The 22,722-nt window shown below is 34.5% G+C and overlaps 1 protein-coding gene across 4 annotated transcripts in view; it reads left to right on the plus strand.

The window, feature by feature from the left end:
* The first annotated feature begins 562 nt into the window (after positions 1–562).
* The window catches only part of LOC118738898 (poly(rC)-binding protein 3-like), a 42,557-nt gene continuing 20,397 nt past the window's right edge, over positions 563–22,722 (plus strand). The window contains exons 1-2 of one of the 4 annotated variants that reach the window (XM_036469928.1): positions 563–1,704; positions 1,772–2,027. In XM_036469928.1, the coding sequence (XP_036325821.1) occupies positions 1,947–2,027 (81 nt within the window). In that variant the 5' untranslated portion in view covers positions 563–1,704; positions 1,772–1,946. Of the gene's footprint in view, positions 2,028–22,722 lie in introns of all 4 variants that reach the window. The other 3 variants (XM_036469929.1, XM_036469927.1, XM_036469925.1) reach the window with 3 other exon arrangements.

The following is a 22,722-nucleotide window of genomic DNA, read 5'->3' on the forward strand; positions in this document are numbered from 1 at the left end:
GTACATTCGAAAAAATTAATATTTGCCACCGAAATTTTGTTCTTCGGCAGTAGGTTATTTTTTTTTTGCTTGGCTCGCCATCAATTTCGGTTAAATCTTTCAGTACAAAGTGTGATCTTTGTTATGCCGGAAGCAATCGCAAAACGAAGGCAAATCAGCCATTTCCTTGCTAGACTAACTACAAAAGCAGCAATGTTGTCTAGAACATACATACGTTATCGTTGCCTAAATTAATTATGTGCCAACAACGGCGGGAACAGCAGCAGAAAGCATTTCACAAAATTACAAAAAAGAAAAAATAAAACGAAATCAAGTCGTTAGAGCGCCAAATTGCAAGCGGCGAACTCTTACCTTTGTTGGTTGCACTTTAATGCTTGTCGCTTGGAAATTTGTAGGTTTCTTTTTTGTTTTTGTAACACAAAATTAATCTGTTCATAGTTGACATTTGACAGTATTTTTACTGTTGTAAAGATGTATTTATACATATATATTTTTCTATGTATACTATTTCTATGTTTTATTAGCAATTAATTATCACTAATGACTCTTTGTGTTGTCTTCTCTTCTGCCATTTCTTTGTTGCAGGCTATTATTTGTGAAGAATTTCCTCGACGTCAGCAGCGTATTCAACCGCAAAACTCAATATATACTCGGTTGCAGAGGCAATACAACACAGTATTTTGCACAAAATTTGTTAGTTTTTCCCTGCGCGGATGCAAGCAGCAGCATACAGAAATATTAGCAGCCGCAAGTGAACTCAGCGTGTCGAGGTCAATAAATGAAACAAATGAAAAAAAGTAAATTACTGCGCTTAATGATTAACCACTGCTGATAACACCAGTCGAAAGCCAACGGGCCAAGCGAGCGAAACGTTTGGTTTTTCAACTTTTTTCTCGCTGCTTTTTTGGCCCTTTTTTATTGCGCTCGGACAGGCAAGCAATCGACTAACCCAATCGAGCATTAAAAAATAAAAATAAAATTGTAAAAAAAAAACAATAGCGTAGTAAAATATCGATGAAGTGCGGTAAACAAAGTGATTAATGTGCATTTTTTGTAACAATAAATAAATAAAAATATTCGCATTATTCAAAAGTTGAAGCAAATGCAAAAACGCTGTTAATTTGTAAAATTTCTTAAGTAAACAGCCAACTCAGCAGAACTTAAATGCAAGCAGGCACACACACACAAGCACACGCGCATACAGTTACATGCAATGCAAATGAGCTTAAGTAAACGATAAACGACACCACCAATTAATTAATTCATTAACTAATTAACTTATTTTTTGTTTTAATGTTATTCTAATCAGCCAGCGATACAAACTTCCACACGTAGCGGAATATAAAGCAAGTCAAGAAGAAAAAAAAATTATTTAGTAAAAAAATTAAATTAAATAAAAAACAAATTCTAGGTATTTACATTAAACAGCAGCAGACAGATCATTGAAGAAGAGGAAGAAAATAAATTAAAGAAAAAAATAAAATAACCAGCATCATTGAAGAGTTCATTAAAATACAAGAAATCAAGTAAAAGCGGTAGCCGAAGCAGATATCAAGCAATTGTCGACTCGACAAAAAAACAAAAAACAAAAAACGGAAATCTCAACCACACGCGCTACTCGCAAATCAAATCGTTGGTCGCTATCATACACCGTGTACCCCTTCCACAGCTACTACATTTAGTACACCAGTGTAAGTGTTCTATGTAAGTGTAAGTGTTGTCGAAGTGAAATCTATAACGTATTGAGAAAAATAATACCTATATAAAATAGAAAAAAAAGGTGAAAAATAAGCTAGCAACATTACAACCGCAAGCACACCGCAGCAGCAACAAGGAAACCAATAACCACTAAAATAACAACAGCAGCAGCAGCAAAAATAGCTTCAATTACGACGGCAACAACACCAACACCAGCAGCAGCAGCAGCAGCAACAGCCGCAGCAAATATGGAAGACAATAACACAAGTACGCCAATGAAGACCGACGAATCAGTCACATTAACAATCAGGCTGATAATGCAAGGCAAGGTAAGTGTTGATGAGATTGCATGCAGTTCAGCTATCTTCATACATATACATATTGTACACACATACACACTCATATTAGTATGTATAAGTATCTAATTAAAATGTCTGCTTGCAAGCGGAATTGAAGTGGAAACAAATTGCCAAAGCAAAAAATATACATATATGTAGAAAAAAAGAAGCCGTAAACTAATCAGTTGTAACGGAGTTTTAAGGAAGTGGCTTCCATTAGTTGCACGCAATTGAAGTTTAGCTTTAATTGAACTTGCGAAACGTGAAAGAAAATATTTAATTTTGTCCAGTACCGATAACTAAATTAGAAATAAAAAACGATGCGGAACTTTACGAAAATACACACATGGCGACAGATGAAACACCTTTTTCTAATATAACACATATTCACAATTATTTTAATGAAACATTTTTGCATTAGATAGTTATTTATGAAAATATCGTTCATTTTACCATAAAACTCAAAAAATTTTCATCAAAATTTTCTACTTTCAGAATTTCTAGAAAATTTTCGAGTATGCAGTTTTTAAGCCCATTTAAATCCCGTTGATTTTTGAGCTTTTTTTTTTGTTGCCGGATTTTTGCACTTTTTTCCATATAAGCAAACCGTTAGAAACAAATTTTCATAAAATCAACGCCAGTTTTCGTAAATTGCACTTGGTATATAAAAAAAAAAACACAAAAAGCAAAAAATAATTCTCAAAAATCAACCTTAGCCGGTTGAAACTTGCACTTCAATATTGAATGGGCTACAAAACTGCATACTCGAAAATTTCCTAGAAATTCTGAATAAAAATTTGAAAATTTTGATGACAATGTTTTGAATTTTTGTGATCTTTATACAAAACGTTAAACTTTGATTTACATGGTTTATATTATAGAATTAACTATATTTTTATAAATAATTAATGCCAAAAATTTTTCATGAAAATTATTGTGAATAAGTATTGGTGATTGCTGCGAAAAGTCCACCGCGAAAAGAAAAATAAATTAAAGTCTTACATCTAACTTTTCATGAAATTAATTGTGAATGTTATATTAGAACAAGGTGTATACTTTCATTTGTCGCCTAGTGTATGTATAAACTGGGATTACCTTTTGCAGCTAAAACCAAAACGGGAGAGCCTTTGCAAAATGCAAAATTACTTGCCTTTAATGGGACCCGCTTTTGGAGGCCTAAACTGATTGGCGAAACCAAAGAAATCAAATAAAATTTGAACCTTTATAAACAGTGTCAAAAATATGCATACTCTCGCAAAGCTCGAGAACGCCTTTACAGATTTTCTTGAGTTTTCGTACACCTGCTGTTGTCTTTACAAAGTTGGTTATAGGCTAAAAAAATATTTAGATATATAAAGGGGGCGTAGCATCGCACACACAAACTGAATTTTTCATCCTGCATATCTTTGAAAGTGTTCACGGATGAGTACTGGAACTTGGTATGGAGATATATGAAATATTGGACCAAAATATTTCAATAAAAAAAAAATAATAATATTTTGGGCTGGACGAAGCTCGCCGTATCTGCTAGTTTTTTTGTATAAAAAAATCGTTCATTCAACAGCAAAAACCACAAGAATATTTTTTTAATTGAGAGAGAACTCGGTGAAAATGCAAGAAATTTTAAATTTTTCAATTCGACTTCCTAGGAAAAATGTTTTATATGCAGGTTTGAAGTAGCGAAAAATTACCTTTGATTTTTGAGAAGGATGTTCTTTCAAATTGTGTTCATGTTTCGTTACGAGAAACTGCGTTAAAAATTTATTAGTGTTTCTTGCATTTTCCTCATTTCTGTATGAAATTAAAAAAAATAAAATATTGTGACTTTTGCTGTTGAAGGAACTTTATTTTTATAAAAAAAAATAAGCAAAAGTTTGTTATGGAAAATATAAATACATATGTAAATAATATAGTCAAAACGTCCTGGTATGCATATTTTCGTCGCTGACTGTATGTATTTTCTCCCAATTGAATAACAAAAAACTGGGGGAAAAATCTTCAAATAATTTTTTGGGCAGAACGATAAAACCATAATTTTTAGCAAAACTTGCCAATTCAACTGGTTATAAAAATGATTATTTTTTTATTTATCTTTTTTTGTCGATTAATACTTCAATCATTGCATATGTTCTCTAGTTTTTTGGAACTTTGCAATTTTTCCCGCCGGATTACAGAGATGAAAGCTGAAGAAATAAAATGTAGACCTTTAAAGGCTTCCCGCAGCTACAAGCCGCATTTTTCTCTATACCTTCCGATGTATTCAGAACTTCACTTTTTTACCTTCCTCTTATTAGCTCGGGATGTAACTATGTAATATTGATGCGCCTAAAAGATGCAGCGATTTCTATTCTCAAGTTACATCCCTGATGACAGTACGAATGGCAATTATAATAGGGAGGTTTTAGTTTTTTAAACTATAATTTTATTTACATTGTCTTCAATGTCTCAGAAATCGATTTAAGCAATTAAATTTTTTGGATCTCTCAAAGTGGGATTCTCCATTAATTAATAATTATTCTGGTAAACTTTTGCTGAAAACGAAAAACCGCTAAAGTCAGTTTAAGACGGAAGTTGCCTACTTCTAACAAAACTACCTATAGATTTATGAGAAACTCAATTTCTCCAACAATGCAATTGTTGCTAATAAAAGCACTGCCTTTTAAAATTTGAGAACAATTTTCAAATCTCTAAAGTGTTATTTTCCCAATTTTTCTGTGCAACTTTTGCTACTATTCTTTAATTAAATATTCTCCGAGTGATTTATTTAAATTAAGGCATTCAAAGTAGGCGAAATTGATCAAAGATTTCGAAGCATTTATTTTTACATACAGTTCACTTTCACGAATAGTTAAGAATTTTCACATAAACACACTACTGTTGTCCCAGTAGGAAATTACTCCCATTCAAGAGCAACGCATTTATCTAATCTATGAAAAGTATTGTTTTCTTCACACGTCCGTTGAAAAACATCCTTTTGTCGGTTTGGGCCGAGATAAGAAAACTTCGCCAATTGCCGCTCTTCTTTAGCGAGGTATCGCCAGTTTTTCATTCCAAGGGCGCACAGGTCCTTGTAGAGCGTAATTTTTGTTTTTCATTTGCCTACAGAGCCCAAGATAGCACCTGTTGGCTTTATCTCCAGGCTGACGTGGTTGGTGGTGTTTATGCTGGATCCTAGGTAGACAAAGTTATTCACTACTACTTTACTACTTTATAACTGCCAACAGTGACGTCAACTCTTTATGTGTAGCCAAGTTTCAGGCCAACGATATCGATAACCTCCACTTACGCATCGTTATTTTTCTATATATGTGGCCGTTGCTATGTAAAATGGCAGCTCTTGTTACTCTTTCCAGCATCAGATTAAAAAAGTCGCACAAGAGTTAATCGGCTTGTGTAAATCCCCGTTGGGTCTCAAACGCACGGAGAAGTACATACTTTCCAATTTGAACGGAGCTGAAGGTTTCCCACAACGTCATTTACAGATGGCGTATGAGTAACATTCTCATATCGTCTGTGTAACTCATACGCCATGTATGTTTCCGTCATAACTATCTATCTATATATTATGGATCCGCCATTTTGAATTTTTAAAAGTTGATTTCAGATTCACAATCAGTGACCTTAAGAACCAGCAATTGTAAAGGTTAGGCGAATCCAGACGATTTTTATTTTTTGGCCGCCATTGTGAAATTTTCCAATCTGAATTCAGATTCGTAATCAGCGACACCGATGCCCCAAATTCTTAGTGAATTCGATACATTTTTAAAAAATCTTTCTCCATATTGGGTATTAATTTACAAATACTTTGACATATCGCACGTCCATTTTCATTGAATAGAATGTTGGGTTGACGTGAATCGTCCCATATACTACCTTGCCCGCCGTTAGTTCATACATACACTTTGAAATATTTCTTATTTACTTTCTTATTCTTATTTACAACGCTTTTATCAACTTGCAATGTTGTGTATCCAGACACCATTTGCAGCTATAAAACCTTTGCTTTGCAAAGTTCCTATAAAAAAGTCTAGTGCATAGGGCGACATCTACCCTAATAGACCAGAATTGATATGAAGGGTAATATATGTATGTATGTGGATATATGAATAACGACTGCTAAAAATCGATTTTGTACTTTCTCTGTAGAAATTTTAGGTCTATGTTATGTAGTTTGACTATTGTCAATTAAATCTAATGTTTTGTATTGCATGCGCCCCACGCTTTTCATTTTCAATCTCATAAATTGTTTATAATGACTTTTGCTAAAATTTCAAAATCAAAAGGTATCAAAACAAATTCTATGGGACTGAGTATTATTATTTTCTACTTTTTAGTCCATTTATAAAAGCGTTGTATATTTAAAGGTTTTTTTTATTATTTATTTTTCTTCTTTCTTTTAATTTAGTATTTAGATTTTATTGTTTTAAATTAATATAGTAATTAAAATAATATATATATATAGATTTTTTTAATTTCGTTTAATTTTTAGAAATTTATTTCTTGCCTTTTAATAAACTTTTTCGGGATTTTTTAACTTAGAATTTTTTTTTTAATTTTTAGATTTTATTGTTATAAGACGAAAGATATTGGTTTTTAGTTTCATTTAATTTTTAGGAACTTATTTTTTTTTTTAATTAATTTGTTTCTCTTTTTGATTTAATTTTTAGATTATATTGTTTTAAAAAGAAAAACTTTTATTTTTAAATTTTATTTCATTTTTAGAAACTTATTTATTTATTAAATTTTCTTTTAGTTTCTAGCTTTTGTTTTAAAAAATATATATGGCTCATTCCATGCAAAATATACCTATTTTTTATTTCATCATGATATTCGCAAATCTCGGAAAAAAATCGGAAATTTTAAACTTACACTGGCAGTGCTAATAAAAAAAAAGTTAAAGACATAAAAAAATGATTTTTTTGTTCAAAAAATTATTTATTGAAGTCTATCTCACACTCTAATGGAAAGACTAGGTAATTACGCAAACCGCAAAAATATTAAAAGACATACTTCTCTGTGAAGTGAAAATTTCGGAATTTTTCGAGATTTTCGAATATCGTGATGAAATAAAAAAATAGCTGTCTTCTTTTTTCGATAAAGAATGTTAAAAAATATGTTCCACCAAGAATATATTTTAATTTCATTTAGTTTTTAGAAAACTTATTGCTAAAAGATAAACCGAAAAAACGCTAAGACTTCCTTGTTAGCTGATCTTTCAATTTTCTTTGTCTTTCGAAAGACGGTGGTGAGTTTCCACATTGGCCCGTAAGACGAAAGAACTGCTTTGGAACAAAGTCGACGACGAAGTGGCTCGAGACTATATTCTGTATCTCATTGACTTTTTTCGGTAGCGCTAAAGCAACATAACCTAACTCTCTACCAATTACTTCTGCATCATAAATTTATTTTACTTGCTCATATTTTCCTTACAGGGATTTGCACCTCTTTCACTGGTCACTTCTTGCTGCTTGTATCTGTATTTGTTATCTGGCTATTTATCTGCCTAATGGGAAGAGTACTTTGCTTGTGTATTAGTTAAATTATTTGTGTCCTCGCGCTGCACATAACTTGAGTGGCTGCCAAAAACACAATTATTCTTAGGCCCTCAATACACAAATAACTATATACAGACATAGTACCAATATTTGTAAACGCAATTGCATTTGCAGTCGTCGATGTCGATGTCGTTGACGTGTTGTCGCCGTTCATTACACGTTGACAACAGCGGCGCACAACGAATGCCAGAGGCGGCGCGGTCGCTGACAAAGAAGGGAGTAGAATGCATAGTACTTGCGAGGACACGCGGAGTGTTGGGGAGAAAGGCATGTCGCGTTTTCACTAGCCGATGACTGCAGGCGATAGCTGCTATGTTGGCTTGTAAAAATTTCATTTCTCTTCTCCCTCCTCATCGAACTGCGTAGCAGAAAAAAATAGCAAGCTTTTGCCAATACGCCAAGTTCGTTTTTTTTTTCTATAGTTTTGGCTGTTCCTATTTATATTTACTTGTTGTTTTCTCTTTTTTTTGTTTAGTTGGTAAATGTAAAATTAAATTCTTTACTTTAGCTTACACGGCACTCCTCAGCCGCATCCAACAACGACAAATCGTACTGACCACATACATTTTGTGTCATGTCCACTTTTGTGCCGTCAGCCAATACACCTGTCGCCGTGTTTCAAATATTACGTTTTTCATACAAATGCAAAACATATTGCAAAATTAAATGTTGCACTCAAATCTGCGCTAATGTCATTTTCATGGTAGGGTTAATTAAAAATTAGCAGACAGTACACGAAAATATACTGAAGTGTATGAAAAAGTGATAATTTATTAAGAAAAACAACAGTGGAAATATGCGAGTACAAAAATAGCGCTTGGATGCTGAAAGAATTCTAACGAGCTCAAAGTAGAGCAGACAACGTGCAACTGTACGGTGTGCTGTCGATGATTCTCACCTCTGCACTCAAGGTAATACTTGTCAGCCACTAAGATCGAAAGCATCTTTGCTCAAACTTTAAAAGATTAAGCCTACACTCGCAGCATCTTTCTGTAGCAATAGCAGTCCTTTTGGTTTCCCTCTGTAAAACAAGTTTCAAAATTGATTAACTCAGGGAGAGGGGAAAACCAGGATGAATGTATTCACACAAAAATTATATATTTAAGTTAAAAAATTGTTTAGTAAGTAGGCACTTTCGCGATCAGCTACCACCTCTATCGAAAAAACTTCCTAAATAACCCATGAGTTAACTGCCGATATTTATCGACGTTCTTGGTATGGCCATTTCCTAAAATATCCTACACAAGAGTATGCCTGCTATAGGACCCAATACACACTTTCAGCCAGGAATCGAGAACAAAAGATATGATCGATACTAAATGTCCTTCTCGAATTTCGAATGTCGAAGATTAGAAATGTTTGATAGTTAAAATGAATAAAAGAGGAACTGATGGATAATTATGCAAATTAAGTCAACGAAAGACTTAAGACACGAACTAGCAGAGAAAATGAAAAATTGTTCCATAAATGGGCAGTTCAATTTTCCTCTGGCTTAGAATCAGTGTTGCCGTTTTAGCCCTTTGGACGCTAAATTTGGCTACCAAATTCTTTTTTTGGCCACACAAATTTGAAATTGCCCCTAGCCCTTTTTTTAGCCCTTTTCAAAATTTATTCATCATTGACATTCAAATTTTTTTTATGATTTTCATGAATTTAACTCTTCGCTCATAGAGCGAACGCCTTTCCTTTAAGGCAAGTAAACATATTTCTATGTATGTTCCTTACGTTTCTGGGCCGTTATCTTATCCGTTAACGATTTAACTATACTTTAAAATAGGTAAGTTGGTGGCCCTTAATATGCTTTCTGTGTTACACAAAAAGTTTTTTTGTTGAATAAAATAGTAATGCTTTTCAGAGTTCATTGTTTTTCTATACCAGAATTATAGAAAATGTTTGCGTGTATACTTACATATTTATACTAGCAGTACCCCGGTGTGCTTCTCTACACCAAATATTGAAAAACGAATGAAAAGTCCTGGAATTTTTCTATATGAAAATTTATCACTTGTTTTACTTCAAAATTTTTGATTCTTTATTTTAAAACTTAATCCAACAGATTTGGATATACAATATTTTTTGTTTTTCCATCTTGGGTATGAATAAATAAACAATTTGGAATGCCAACTCTTGAACAGGCCACGTATAGCTACCAATTCCAGTAATCTACCACAAATATTTCAAGAGATATACCAAATGAAAATTTTTGTTAGTATGGGTGGTGCCACGCCCCCTTTTCCGAATTCGGGGAAACTTAACACAAACCATCTGCATAATAGCCCGACTATGACGTATAAATTTGGTTGAAATCTTGCACTTATTCTTTATATATAAGATGTGAGGTGCCACGCCCTCTTTTCCAATACTGCCCATTTTTATCCATGAGTATGGAATTATTTGTTATACCTCTATACCAACTTCCAGTACTCTACCACAAATATTTCAAGAGATATACAACAAAAAAAATGTTAGTTAGTATGGAAGGTGCCACACCCATTTTTACGAATTCGGGCAAACTTCACATAAACCATCTGCATGATAGCCTGAATATGCCGTATAAATTTGGTTGAATTCGGTGAAGCCGTTCTCAAGTTATAAGCTCACACCAAAAACGTGTACTTATTTGTATACATAAGATACATACATATGCCACGCCCCTTTTCCAAATTTGGGAAAACTCCACATAAAATATCTGCATGATGGCCCGAATATGCCGCATAAATTTGGTTGAATTCGGCGAAGCCGTTCTTAAGTTATATTGTCACACCAAAAACGTTCACTTATTTTTATATTCTAGTTAGTATGGGTGGTGCCACGCCCCCTCTTCCGAATTCGGGAAAACTTCGCATAAACCATCTGCATGATAAATCGAATATGCCACATAAATTTGGTTGAATTCGATCAAGCTGTTTTCAAGTTATGAGGTCACACCAAAAACGTGCACTTATTTTTATATATAAGATGTAGGTAAAAAAATTTAGCTACCATTTTTAGCCACAACGACGATTTTTAGCTCTTTTTTAGCCCTTTTTTAGCTGCAATTTAGCTACCACTAAAAATGTTTCGCGGCAACACTGCTTAGAATTAACAATAGTGGTTCTCTCTGAAATGATTTTTCTTTCCAACACGCAACCCCATCCCAACCCCTTTCGTTCTTAACGTTAAGTTCTCAACACTTTTGTTCTCGTTTGTTCTCCAGCAGAACGTTCCACAGACTTTTTTTCTTATTTGAACCTCCTTGAAAACCTTACCGATACATTCCTTTCCATTTTGTTCTCATTGGAAACGTTCCCGAAAACTTCGTTCTCATTCCGTTTTTCCTGAGAACGTTCCCGAGACTTTTGTTCACATTTTGTTCTTTACGTTCTTGAGAACGTTCCCGAACCTTTTGTTCTCATTTTGTTCCCCTTCCCATTTGGTTTTTTTGTGGGAATAATTAATTTTTAATTTTTTTTTTTTCAATTGAATTGGACACTCGGGGCAGGCAGGGGAACTTTTTTATTCTTTTCGTTTAAAATTGTAGCGACTATCGCCGGTAATCGGACGCTAGGACATGCTTGTAGAATGGGTCCTCCATACAAAATTTTTGCTCCCGCTTCCTCCATTTTAATATTTTCCAGAAGCCTCCAGTTTCAAATGGAGTTAGATGAAATTTAATTAAGCACACAAATATCAGTTTTTATTCGAAACAATATATAAAAAAAATTATTATAAACAATATGCACAGCTTGTTCTATTTGCTATTTGTTGTTGGCGGCTGTTTGTTGTCACAGCTCCCAGCTTCTAACTGTGAAATGCTGCTTACTTAGCAAATGTATAAAATACTTCGCGGAAAACACTTCTGCTAAATTCGGAACCTCCAACTTTTTCGTTTGTACCATTTAATTGAAACAAGTGTCATTTCGTGCGAACATACATAATTCCTTCATATTTTTATTACTTTTTCTTCTCGTGCATTATTTTTGTTTAAATTTATTTTTATGACTTTTTTTGCATTGTTTCGGCCACCTTTTTTACGATGGCTTTATTTTTCGTAAACACACTGCAAGTGTATGACGCTGCTGACACAATTCAGCAGTGCGAACTGGTACAACTGGTTTTGTGAAGCGTTTTTTAAGATTTTTTTTATTTATTTATTTCGGTACTTGACTTGCCTCATTCGTAATCGCTCTAAGTGGCAACTTGTCTGATAGGTATTAAATAAATAAAAAAAAAAATCTTGAATGGGTTGGGCTGCTTATCTGTTTTTAAGCCTGTCAGCAGCAACAGCGGTATCTTTCCTACTTAATAATCGCTAATATTAATTTTCTTATAAGTCACTAATATTTTTTAATCGGTTTAGAATAATAGACGCAGTCGTCTTTTTCACCTATTAGTATATAAGTAATGAACATTAATACCTTCGCCGCTCTGGGTGGCTTGCGCGTCACACTTGCGAAAACTGCAGACACATATTTTTATTTACGATTTGACGTAGTTTTTCTGCCTTGAACATCATTATACTGTTTTTGTTGTAATGTCATTGAATATGTGTCATATAAATCATTGTTTACATAATTAATTAAGAATTTCTAATTGCATTTGAATGGCGAATTTGAGGCGCATAAACGCTACAATTAAAGCTGTTTGTTTAAAATTAGATTTTTCGAAATTGAATTGGTCGTTTGTAAATAAAGTGGTGGAACAGCAAAATCTCGAAAAATTAAATTGGCTTGATGTAGTCGTCGACAAAGATAAAAATATTCTTTAGGGAAATTCAAACTTCAATTTGTACGAAAAAACGAATGCATGTGACCCATTGTGTCTTTAAAGACCCACGAAAAAAATACAATTATAAAAGTATTCGTATATTTTATTCCTTTAGATCTGACTTGAGAAGCTCTTTTTGGGACCAAGCAGCAATCGACATAGTTGGGTTCAGTGTTTCGAAAACACATGTACCGTTCCAAGGACCCATTTTGCGGGCTCGGTACTTTAAACCACTTACAAAAAGAGTTAGAAAAAGTTTAAAATTTCATTTTCCATCTTACCACCACTTATTGTGCTATTTGTTCAATAAACATACCTCAAAGTCAAAATTAAACACACCCAACAGGGTTGCATGAAAAATTCATTAAATTAAGCACTAATCGAGAAATTAAGATTTGAAATTTTGTATGGTAAATCAAACTCAATGAGTGCTTTAATCGAGAAAGCTTGGCTAATTGCTCGATTAGCGACCTGTCGGAACATACTTTAAGCGCCTCGTGTGGCTACCACCTAACCTGTAACCGTTTTACATAGAAAATGGTACAATAAATCTGTTCTGTCTTTTCACAATGGAACAGTGTATTTCATATAAAGTGAGCTCTGTTAATTGATGTTCATTTGGGACTTATCCCAAAGCCGTCCAATGCTATACACAGCACCATATAAATATGTTTGTAGCCAATAGTTTTTACTTTTTTTTTCGAAATATTTTTCGTTTGTAATTGGTTTTTGTCTTTTTTTTTGTTTCCTTGGCTCTAACCAATTTAACTATATCACCCGGCCATGCAATTTGCAGTACCATATTTTGTGTTCATTACAATACTTTTGCGAAAAATTGAACTTGTTTGCTAATTTAATTACAATAGAAAAATTTTCATTGACTTGCTTAATGAGTAACTAAGCGATTCTAAGGGCGCTGTTTATACTGAGAGAATGAGTGAACAACTGGCGCAAATACTTACATACATACATACACATGGATGCTGCATATTACATGAATAAAGGGTGTGACGAAATTCACAGAAAATTATTTTTTTATTTTTATAAAATAAACGTATGTATGTATGTTATGAATTTATGATTGAGGCTGCTAGAAAATTGTTTTGAACTCGTAGCAGAAAATAAGCGTTTGCGTGACAAAGTTTTATTGGCCATAAAGCCTAATAATCCCTAACTAGATTTTCAATCTTCCGTGATTCCACTTCAGCGAGCTCTAGTTCATTCCCACAGTTTACCGTGTGATAAACCCATCGTTTAACCTTAACGTAACGTTGAATGTTGCGGATTGCCACTGAGCCGAGATTAGCTAAAAGCCTAAAGAAATATTTTTAACAAATAGCAAGTCTTGACCTTGTCAGAGCGGGCAGTGGCATAGATGGTGTTCTATAAACTCTCCACCTCCTCCTGATTCCTGCGGCCACGACAGAAATCGTTAAGTGTCTTGAAATGATACCGACCACTGTACTAATAACGGAACGTTCAATTCGTATGAGATTCTTGGATCCCTTCTCATTGACCAGATTTGCTTGGTAAGGGAACAAGTTGGTTCCTTCGTTCGCTGGCCAATTCATTGAAAACAGATTACAATCGGTGTTTACACAAAGACAGGGACGCCTGCATCATGCCCAGAGTTAACTGAGTGACAGTTCCCTCTTGCAAGCTCGTCTGCCGCGCAGTTTCCAGGTATTTCACTGCGCCCAGGTACCCATACCACGTCGTTAATAGTCTTTTTCGCGGCCAGCTCGTTTAAGGTAATTCTGCATTCGGCAGCAACTCTCGAGGAAGTGTTGCTACACTGTAGAGATTTAATCGCTGCTTTGCTGCCAGAATAAATGGTGATGAATTATAGAGAAGTTGCGGCCCCGCTAATGACTGTTAACTCGGCCTGGAAAACGACACAGTGGTCAGAAAGCCGCAAGCTAAGGTCCAACTTAAGTATTTAACCCCGTTGGATAGTGCAAGCCCTACACCATTTAGAGTGGGGGCTGAAGGATGTTTATGATAAATTTCCGTAGATTCGAGCGTGTTAGTAAACTACAGTAAACGGGTAATATCAAGTGTCATTATAGGGTCTGATATTTCACTACAGATCCACCACTTCATTGTGCATTCTGCTTATTGCAGGTAATTCCTTTTTTATCTTAACTGCATGCTTGCCAGGATTTGAACGTCAGCCACGAGGCAGACTTTCTCGCGACAACTGCTATACAAAGCGGCTTCATATAGGTATTCTTTGGAAGATCCAGGTGCCTCGCGGTGTTCCAAACTGAAGTATTAGCAATCTCAACCTGCGTCAAATTAAACCTTTGACAGGCAAAGCTGCCCTTCAGGTCCTCTTTGTATAAAAGGATTATCAAATTCAAGCCTGCGAAATACTGACTTGCTTCTGATTTTTGCAGCGAGAAATACGAAAATACTGTTCTCGTTATCAGACCACTATGATGACGAAGGCAACGACATCGCCGGCTAGACGGCATGAGAAGGATTTCTAACAGACTTTGTGGGTTCGCAACCATTTTGTGGACGCAGTAGGTCTTTTTCGAGTGCCATAATTACTAAATTGGTATAGTCAGAACACAATTGGTACTGGCGAGTGATAGGGCGCCTAAGACAATCCATGCTATTCGCCAATTCATTAGATGGGAATAGTATTATTCTATTAAATGGAACTTATATCAGTTTAGTTGTTGGTTATCTAACTGAGCGAACCATCTACGTTTTCATATGCAATAAATTGGTGTTAACACAGCATGACTAGGTTCAGACCCCCTAGGCATGGTGTATACTACTCGAGAATGAACAAAACCTTTTGCACACTTGATTTACCGACCTCTCGCGCTACAATTTCGTTTAGTTCCGGGAGCGATACTTAAACTACTCACATCTCGCTGGCTTAATTTACCACCCTTTATAATAGCGTGCAAGACTTCGTGAAATCCCTAATATTTATTGTGAAATTAGTTTTGTTCTACGCAAATTTTTCATACACATTTTTATGCGCCACGAAGTGCCCAACTAAATTAGATGCATTTTCATAAACTACAAACAAACAAATTAATTTATACATATTTCTTCATAAGCAAATTTCGCAATAACTCAAGCGGCCAAGCAACCAACTGACGCTGCCTGCCTCACTGGCTGACATTGTGAGATGAGGTGTTATAATAACAAATCATTATGGCTGGGCTAGAAGAAGAAGATGAAAAAAATTGAAGAAACCTCCAAACGAAGGCGCAGAATAGCTGGCTGTCTGACGTACAGTTGGACGTAGAGACAAATCGACCATAAAGTTTACAGACAATGCAACAACCCTGCAATAGCGACAGCCACGACAAATAAAGGTGTTGCCTGTGGTGGCGCAGCCGCGGCGGGGAGGGGCGTGTTGAAGTTTTGCCAAGGCCCAGATATACAGTGCTCATTATAATGTACTTATTGGCGCATCTAACTGAAAATAAATATTTTATTTAACAATAGAAATTGGATTTTTTTCTTTATTATAATTATTTTATTTTATTATTTTTTTTTTTGATTGGCTGGCGTGTCTGTAACAAGTTTTGCAAGCAACGCTGAAGCCTAGGAGGCGAAGTAGCAGAACAGCGCAGAGCAGAGTAGGGCAGTGGAAAGCGCATAAGAAGAAGAGTCATGCATTTTTAATTAGACAAACGGCGACAATAATGACGACTAGCAGGCAAAAAACAGAAACTAACTGGCTGGCTGGCTGCCTGGCTGGTGAGTGAGTGACACCTTTGCGCGATTTTTCCTCTTCTTTTTTTTTTGTTGTTTCCAACTTTGCTGCAGCAGTTATTGCATACGAAAATAGCAAGTGTAGTTGCAGCAGCAATAAGAACAAGAAAAAAGCCAGTGCAGCCAATGAGAACAATTGAATAAAAACAAAGGCAGCGGCAAAATGGCAAAAAAAAAATGCCAAGAAGTAAAGGCTTGCGGGAAAAATGAAGCAGCTAAAAAGAAAATGAAAATTGAGTAAGAAGTGAAGAAAAAAATCAAACAAAAACCAAATTGTAAACGACCCAAAACTATAGTCATGATATGCACTTGACTGAAACTAATTAACCAAAGTGTACGAATAAATTCAATTAACAATGCGCGCGCTCACAACCCAGCAGCGCATGCAACGAATGGAAGAGGGTGCGGGTAGGACCCTATACGACCAACAAACGCAGCGTACTGAATTGTGCATGAACATAGTTGTGCTATTTGCACCGAAGAGACGAAGCAGGAGAGTAGAAGGAGGAAGCAAAAGCACGTCAAGGAAGGTGGCATTGCCAGCAAGTGGGCTGTGCTGGCGGGTTAAATAATTCACACACACACACCCAGAAAAAGTGCCAGCGGCAACAGAATGACATCAACAGCAGCCGCTTGTTGGTTCGGCAGGATAACAGCGGCAATGGGAGGGAGTGGCAGCAGCAACAGCATGCCTACCCCGACGCTTGTACATATGTATGTATGTAGATACTCCAAAGAAAATCGTTTACCCGCGCGCTTATATGTGCGACTTATCTGTCAATGCTACACTTATCCCCCTGTCCATTAGAGCAACAGTCGTCACCAAAAGTCACAAACATTACTTTTCACTTGCCTGCCGCCGCCCGGTCCCCGGTCCATTTCCCGCTGCATTCAGATCTCCTTCACATTGCATTCACGCCATTTCTTCTGCCCCGCGTCTCTGTTAGTTATTCACTTTCGTTATTCGTCGAAATCTTAAATTACTTTTGGCTGCACTCTCTTGCAGCGCAGTAGATGAAACCAATGTAATTTCATTGCAAAGTTGTTTGTGAAATTTTCCAAATTTTTTCTTACACTTATTTTTTTTTTTTTGCGGGGCTAAACTTTGTCGGAAATTACTTTGTTCCACCAACTTTTTGTGGGCTGCAAAAGCGTTTGGCATACGCTGGGTGTTTAAGCGATGGTTGCTGGTGCAATTGTTGAAACAAGAACATGATTTTCTTATTTGGTTTTAATCATTTCATTACATTTAGTGGCCGGCTACGAGAACTCTTACTATGAAATTATTTTATAATCGTCGGAAAACACGTAATCATTACTTAATTAAAACATAGCATGAACTAATTGGTGGTTTATGCAGTTCTTCGCCCAAAAATACTCCGCATTCTCTCACTGTGCGCATGCTTCATAGCGCAGTGAACTCTATCCGCCCGCTGTTCTTGTAATGGTGAATGCTGCTGGCTCGTTACAGTTCCGTAGACCCGACTGCTGGCTGGAAACCCGATCTGCTCTTTGGTGTCGTCTTCGCATTAGATTTTGACTCCAAATCCTGATCACAATTCCAGCGGCTGACTTACATTAACCCTTTCAGGACCAAGGGAAACATGTTTCCCAAAGAGTTTCTCTACAAATTAGAAAAAAAAAAATCAGTAATAGAAAATAATGAATTTTTTTAGAAAAAAATACATTTTTAACAAAATCTTTTTACAATAATAAAATGCGTTTTTGATAAAAATTCTTTATACCAAAATTATTAAAAAAAGAATACTTTTAGGAAAAGGGTGTAATTTGTAGAAAAGAATATATTTTCTGAAAATAATATCTCGTAGGAAAAAAATTTTTTTTATAGAAAAAACTGCATCAGAACTTAGAAAAAAATTAGTCTTACTAAACGCCGAAAAATTTATCGAGAGAAGTTTTTTGCGGCGAAAAAAGATTTTTGGGGAATAAATTAAAAAATCTTACCACAAATTGAAAAAATTTTAAAAAATCAGTTATGGCAACTAATAAATTTTTGGAGAAGTACTGTTTAAAAAATATATTTTTTAAAAGAATAAAACGAATTTTAAGAAAAAAAATCTTTAGATAAAAATTATTTCTTGAAAAAAGAACTTTTAGGAAAAGAGTGTAATTTGTAGAAAAGAATACTTTTTCTGAAAATAATATCTCATCCATAGAAAAACCTTTTTTTAGAAAAAAATGCATTATGTACGTAAAAAAGATTATTTATACTAAAAGCAGAAGAAAAGTTCGGTCCAAACTATTTTTTAGTGGCGAAAAAAATTGTTTGGGAAAATGTTAAAAACATTGAAAAATTTACTACAAATTGAAAAAGGAGTATTTGAAAAAAAATCAGTTATGGAAAAAAATAAATTATTAGGAAAAATACCTTTTTAGAAAAATCTTATTTTTAAAAGAATAAAATGCACTTTAAGAAAAAATTTTCAATCGAAAAATATTTCTTGAAAAAACGAGTATTTAGGAAAATGTGTTTATCTTTAGAAAACATATCTAAATATAATTACCTTAAAATAACTATCTCATCTATAGTAAAAATATTTTTTTTTTCTTTAATGCATTACTTAGAAACAAAATATTTTTACTAATAGCAGGAGAAATTGGCGAAGAAAATTGTTTGTTAAAACATTAAAAAAAAAATCTATCACAAATTCAATAAAATTTCATTAAAAAAAAAATGCACTGTAAGAAAAAAAATCTTAAATGAAAAATTGTTTCTTGAAAAAAATTTAGGGAAGGTGTAATTTTTATAAAACATATTTTTCTAAACAGAATTATCTCATAATAGAAAAAAAAATTATTGTAACAAATCAATTTTTTTTTGGTAACATGAAAAACTTCTCTTAAAAAACAATTTGATGTTGAAAGGCGGCATAATACTGCAGATGTCCGTATGTATTTGATTGAGAACATCGAGGCAACGGGAGAAGTTCGGTCGAGCTCTTAGTAAAAATACTTATTTACAAACTCCCTCTTTGTAAAATTATTGTTGATTCCGATCCGGATTCAATTTCGCAAAAAGTTTCCGGTCTCCAAAAATTACATAAAACACCCCAGGCGATTAATCTGGCCATGTCTATAAGTTTTGAAATGCCACTCATTTCGAAAAGTATATGGAAAAACATTAACTACTGGTTGAGCTTTTTTTCATAATTTAATTCTTTCGGCGCAATTTTTTAAATATTGGCATTTGAAATTTTCTCTTTTTCTATTAAGTCAAAGAATCTGACTTTTTACGAACTTTGATGAAACCCAATACTCTTCCGTACAAGTTTGATTAACTTTTGATAATTTTTTCACCACTCTGATCGCTTAATTTTGTGACAATTCATTTCAGTAGCTTCTCAAAGCAGGCACCATTATCGACCGCCTTTTCTCGTGTGAATTGAAATCCGTAAATATTTTTCATGGATTCCAGTACAAATAATGCAAAAAAAAAATTGCCAAAATCGCGACTCTTGCGAGATTATTGCATCGTCTTGCATCCGCAATGTGGTGCTACTGCTTTAATAAATATGCAATGTGGCATATGAATACGTGCATATGTGCAGGAGTATTGACATACAAGTGCGCAAATACAATGAGCGTCAAAAATAAGTATACCCTAGCGTTTTGACGAATTTATATATTTATATTTTCCACACCAATTTCAACAGCAAAAACCACAAGAATATTTTTTTTTAATTTCGTACAGAACTCGAGGAAAATGTAAGAAACAATAATGGAAATTTTAAAATTTTCAAAACGATTTCTTGGAAAATTTTTTTAGTATTCAGTTTTGTAGCCCATTAAATTTTAGTACAATAAAGTGCATCTTGAATGCAAAAAATTGCCGTTGTTTTTTGGGGAATTTTTTCTTTGAGGGTGTTGCGTACCTTCTTTCATATACAAAACAAAGATTGTGTTCATGCGTTATATGGAGGAAGATATAAATATGTAAATAAAATCGTCAAAACGTCAGGGTATACTTATTTTCGACGCCCACTGTACATATCGCTAGCTTATTGTAGAAGATTGTTAAGTCAACTTTTTGCGAAAACTTGCTTTTTTTTTTTTTTTTTTTTATATAAAAAGCAAGAAAAATTAAAAATGCGTCATCCCCAAAAAGATTAAGGATGATTGCTTTATTTCTTCTCCTTCTGTATACAATGAAAGGCAAAATTGCTAGGCGCAAAAGAGGTACAGAAAATTCGATATGACTAAATTAAATACGAACTCTTATAATTAACCTCGGAATTCTTTTCAACCGTATGGAGTTTTAACTCTCAGAATGTTGTTTGCAAAATACTTGTAGAAAATGGCTATTAGTAGGTTTTTTCCTTTGCCGTTAAATTTGTGAAAAATTGACTTAGCAACTTTTTGCTGTAAGCTAGCGATATGCTGCATCCATACCGCAATATCTTAAGAAATCGAAAAAATGCACTTGAGAAGTACTCCAAAAATGCATATTCGCTGACAATGCAATACAACACTTTTGTATACGATTGTTGTTGCTGTAATTTCAATTTGATGGCATACAAAAAAAAAATTGCAAGCCATTTTTTTCATGTCCTCATATTCATTCCACTTGGTATTTTTCATTTTGACGACAAAAACAAGCAGCTTCTATATCTATATATGTACATATCCACGTAGGGGTGTATACATTCATATGCATCTGATATATCCGCCTTCGACTTGGCATCATACATACATACCCAGTCGGAAAAGTAGTACTGCATTACATGCGTGATAAATAATATAATGTATTTCTTATGCGTTGTCGATAATATGACTGCCAACTATGTAAACAGCATTCTAATGTATTCAAAAAGTTCCAAAAATTTCATATCAAAACACATTAATTTCTCGATACTAGGTAATGCAAAATTGAATGCCCCGCTTTTCTTAGGACATCGGCATGGGGAAAAAATGCATTTTCGAATGTGAAAAGGGTTGTTTTACTCGGATTATTTTTTCGATTACTATACATTACATTTTCCCACTGGGTACATATGTTTGTAGTGCACATATATTGCTTGCTGCAGCTCATTGCAACATATGTTGGCCAATTGTCGCAATCGCACCAATGTCGCTGGCGTCACGGTTTCTCTAGGCTGCACATGACTTTTTGTATCATTATTACATACATATACATATATGTTCATATGTCATGTGTATGTTTGTGTGCCATATTTTTCTCTTACATACATTCGGTTTCTCACATAAATTTTCTCATGCCTTTTGTTTTGCGTATTTCAAGCCTTCGAACTTATCTAGGTCCCATTTTATCGTCGTTACATATCTTTTTTTAATTGCATTTTTTATCCTTAAGAATTTTATATTTTGGATTTTTTACTTTATTTTTCTGTTATTTGCACGACTATTCGACTAAGTTTTAAAGCAAAGGGAAAAAGTCGAAGATATTTTTTCGCAATCTGCAAACATACTGGGTTAATTGGAAGTTTCAACAATTTATTTAGCATCGTCCTTTGGAAATTAAACTTCAGTGTACCAAAGTAAGAATCAGAAAATCCCCCCTTAAGAATGAAATTTTTGAGTTGCACTTGTTTTATGATTAATAAACAATGTTTTGGTTTCCAGCGATGAGAGGATTATAGAATTTCTTTTTTCGACGAAGTAAAGCGGCCTATTCAGTTGGTTTTTTTTTTAGCAATCGCTTAAAAATCATCATCAGAGTTTCTCGCTGCCTAAATATTGAGTTCTAAGTATTTGAATATCTCGGCAAGTTGTTAGTCTGTTTCTCGTTCTGTAATTAAAATCTGAGTAGGCAAGCTACCAGAATAACTTTTGTCTGCAGATATTCACAGGCCTCGTGTTACAATACTGCAAAGTAAAATCGACTACTTAGCTTTCAGAACGCCAGAACAACAATAGTTTGAAACGAATTAGGGTGATGGAAGTAGAGAGTTCTTCTGTATATGTACATACATATAAGATAAGCTGTATTCCGGTTAAGATCGCTGACTATTAACATGACTCCAAGCCCGAGCTTCGGATAGTTTCTAGGCACTAAAATAAAGGTGTATGCTGTATGGGTGGTGTCAAGGTGCTAAAGTCACGACACACATCTACATGGACGGTCCCAAAATGGAAGAAGGCGTGGTAACTGTGGTCTATTCTTGTGAATAGGGCTCGGTAAATCTTTGAAACTACCGCAGTACTGTAGCGTCTTTGAAGCTGAAGTTTAGCGGCAGAGGAGGCAGTGCATACGTTACTGAAGGATAACGCATCTCTTAAGCGATTCAGACGATGGTCAACGCTTTTTCTTTGTTTTTGGTAAAAAACGTAAGGATGCAGGTTGAACAAAAATCATACTTTATATCGCTTAAAATCTTACATCTGTATTGTATAGAGTTTTATGAAAAGGCAGACGACCTCTAAGAATGGCGCTCATCTTGGCAATTTCACCCGAAGCACTTTGAGATCCCTTTAAGGACGATAAATCAGCAACATATGAGAACCAGATAGAACTTGGGGTCATTAGTCGGTGAATTTTAGGCTTACAGTTGGAGTAATATCGGGCATTGTCTGGAGTAGGCACTTACAGTGGTCCAAGAAATTATAGCCACACCACATATTGACTAGTTTTAACAAATTATAATTTTTTTTGTTATTTAATT

Source organism: Rhagoletis pomonella, unplaced genomic scaffold, assembly GCF_013731165.1.
Source record: "Rhagoletis pomonella isolate Grant_MI unplaced genomic scaffold, Rhpom_1.0 Rhpom_scaffold_00005, whole genome shotgun sequence".
NCBI lineage: Eukaryota > Metazoa > Arthropoda > Insecta > Diptera > Tephritidae > Rhagoletis > Rhagoletis pomonella.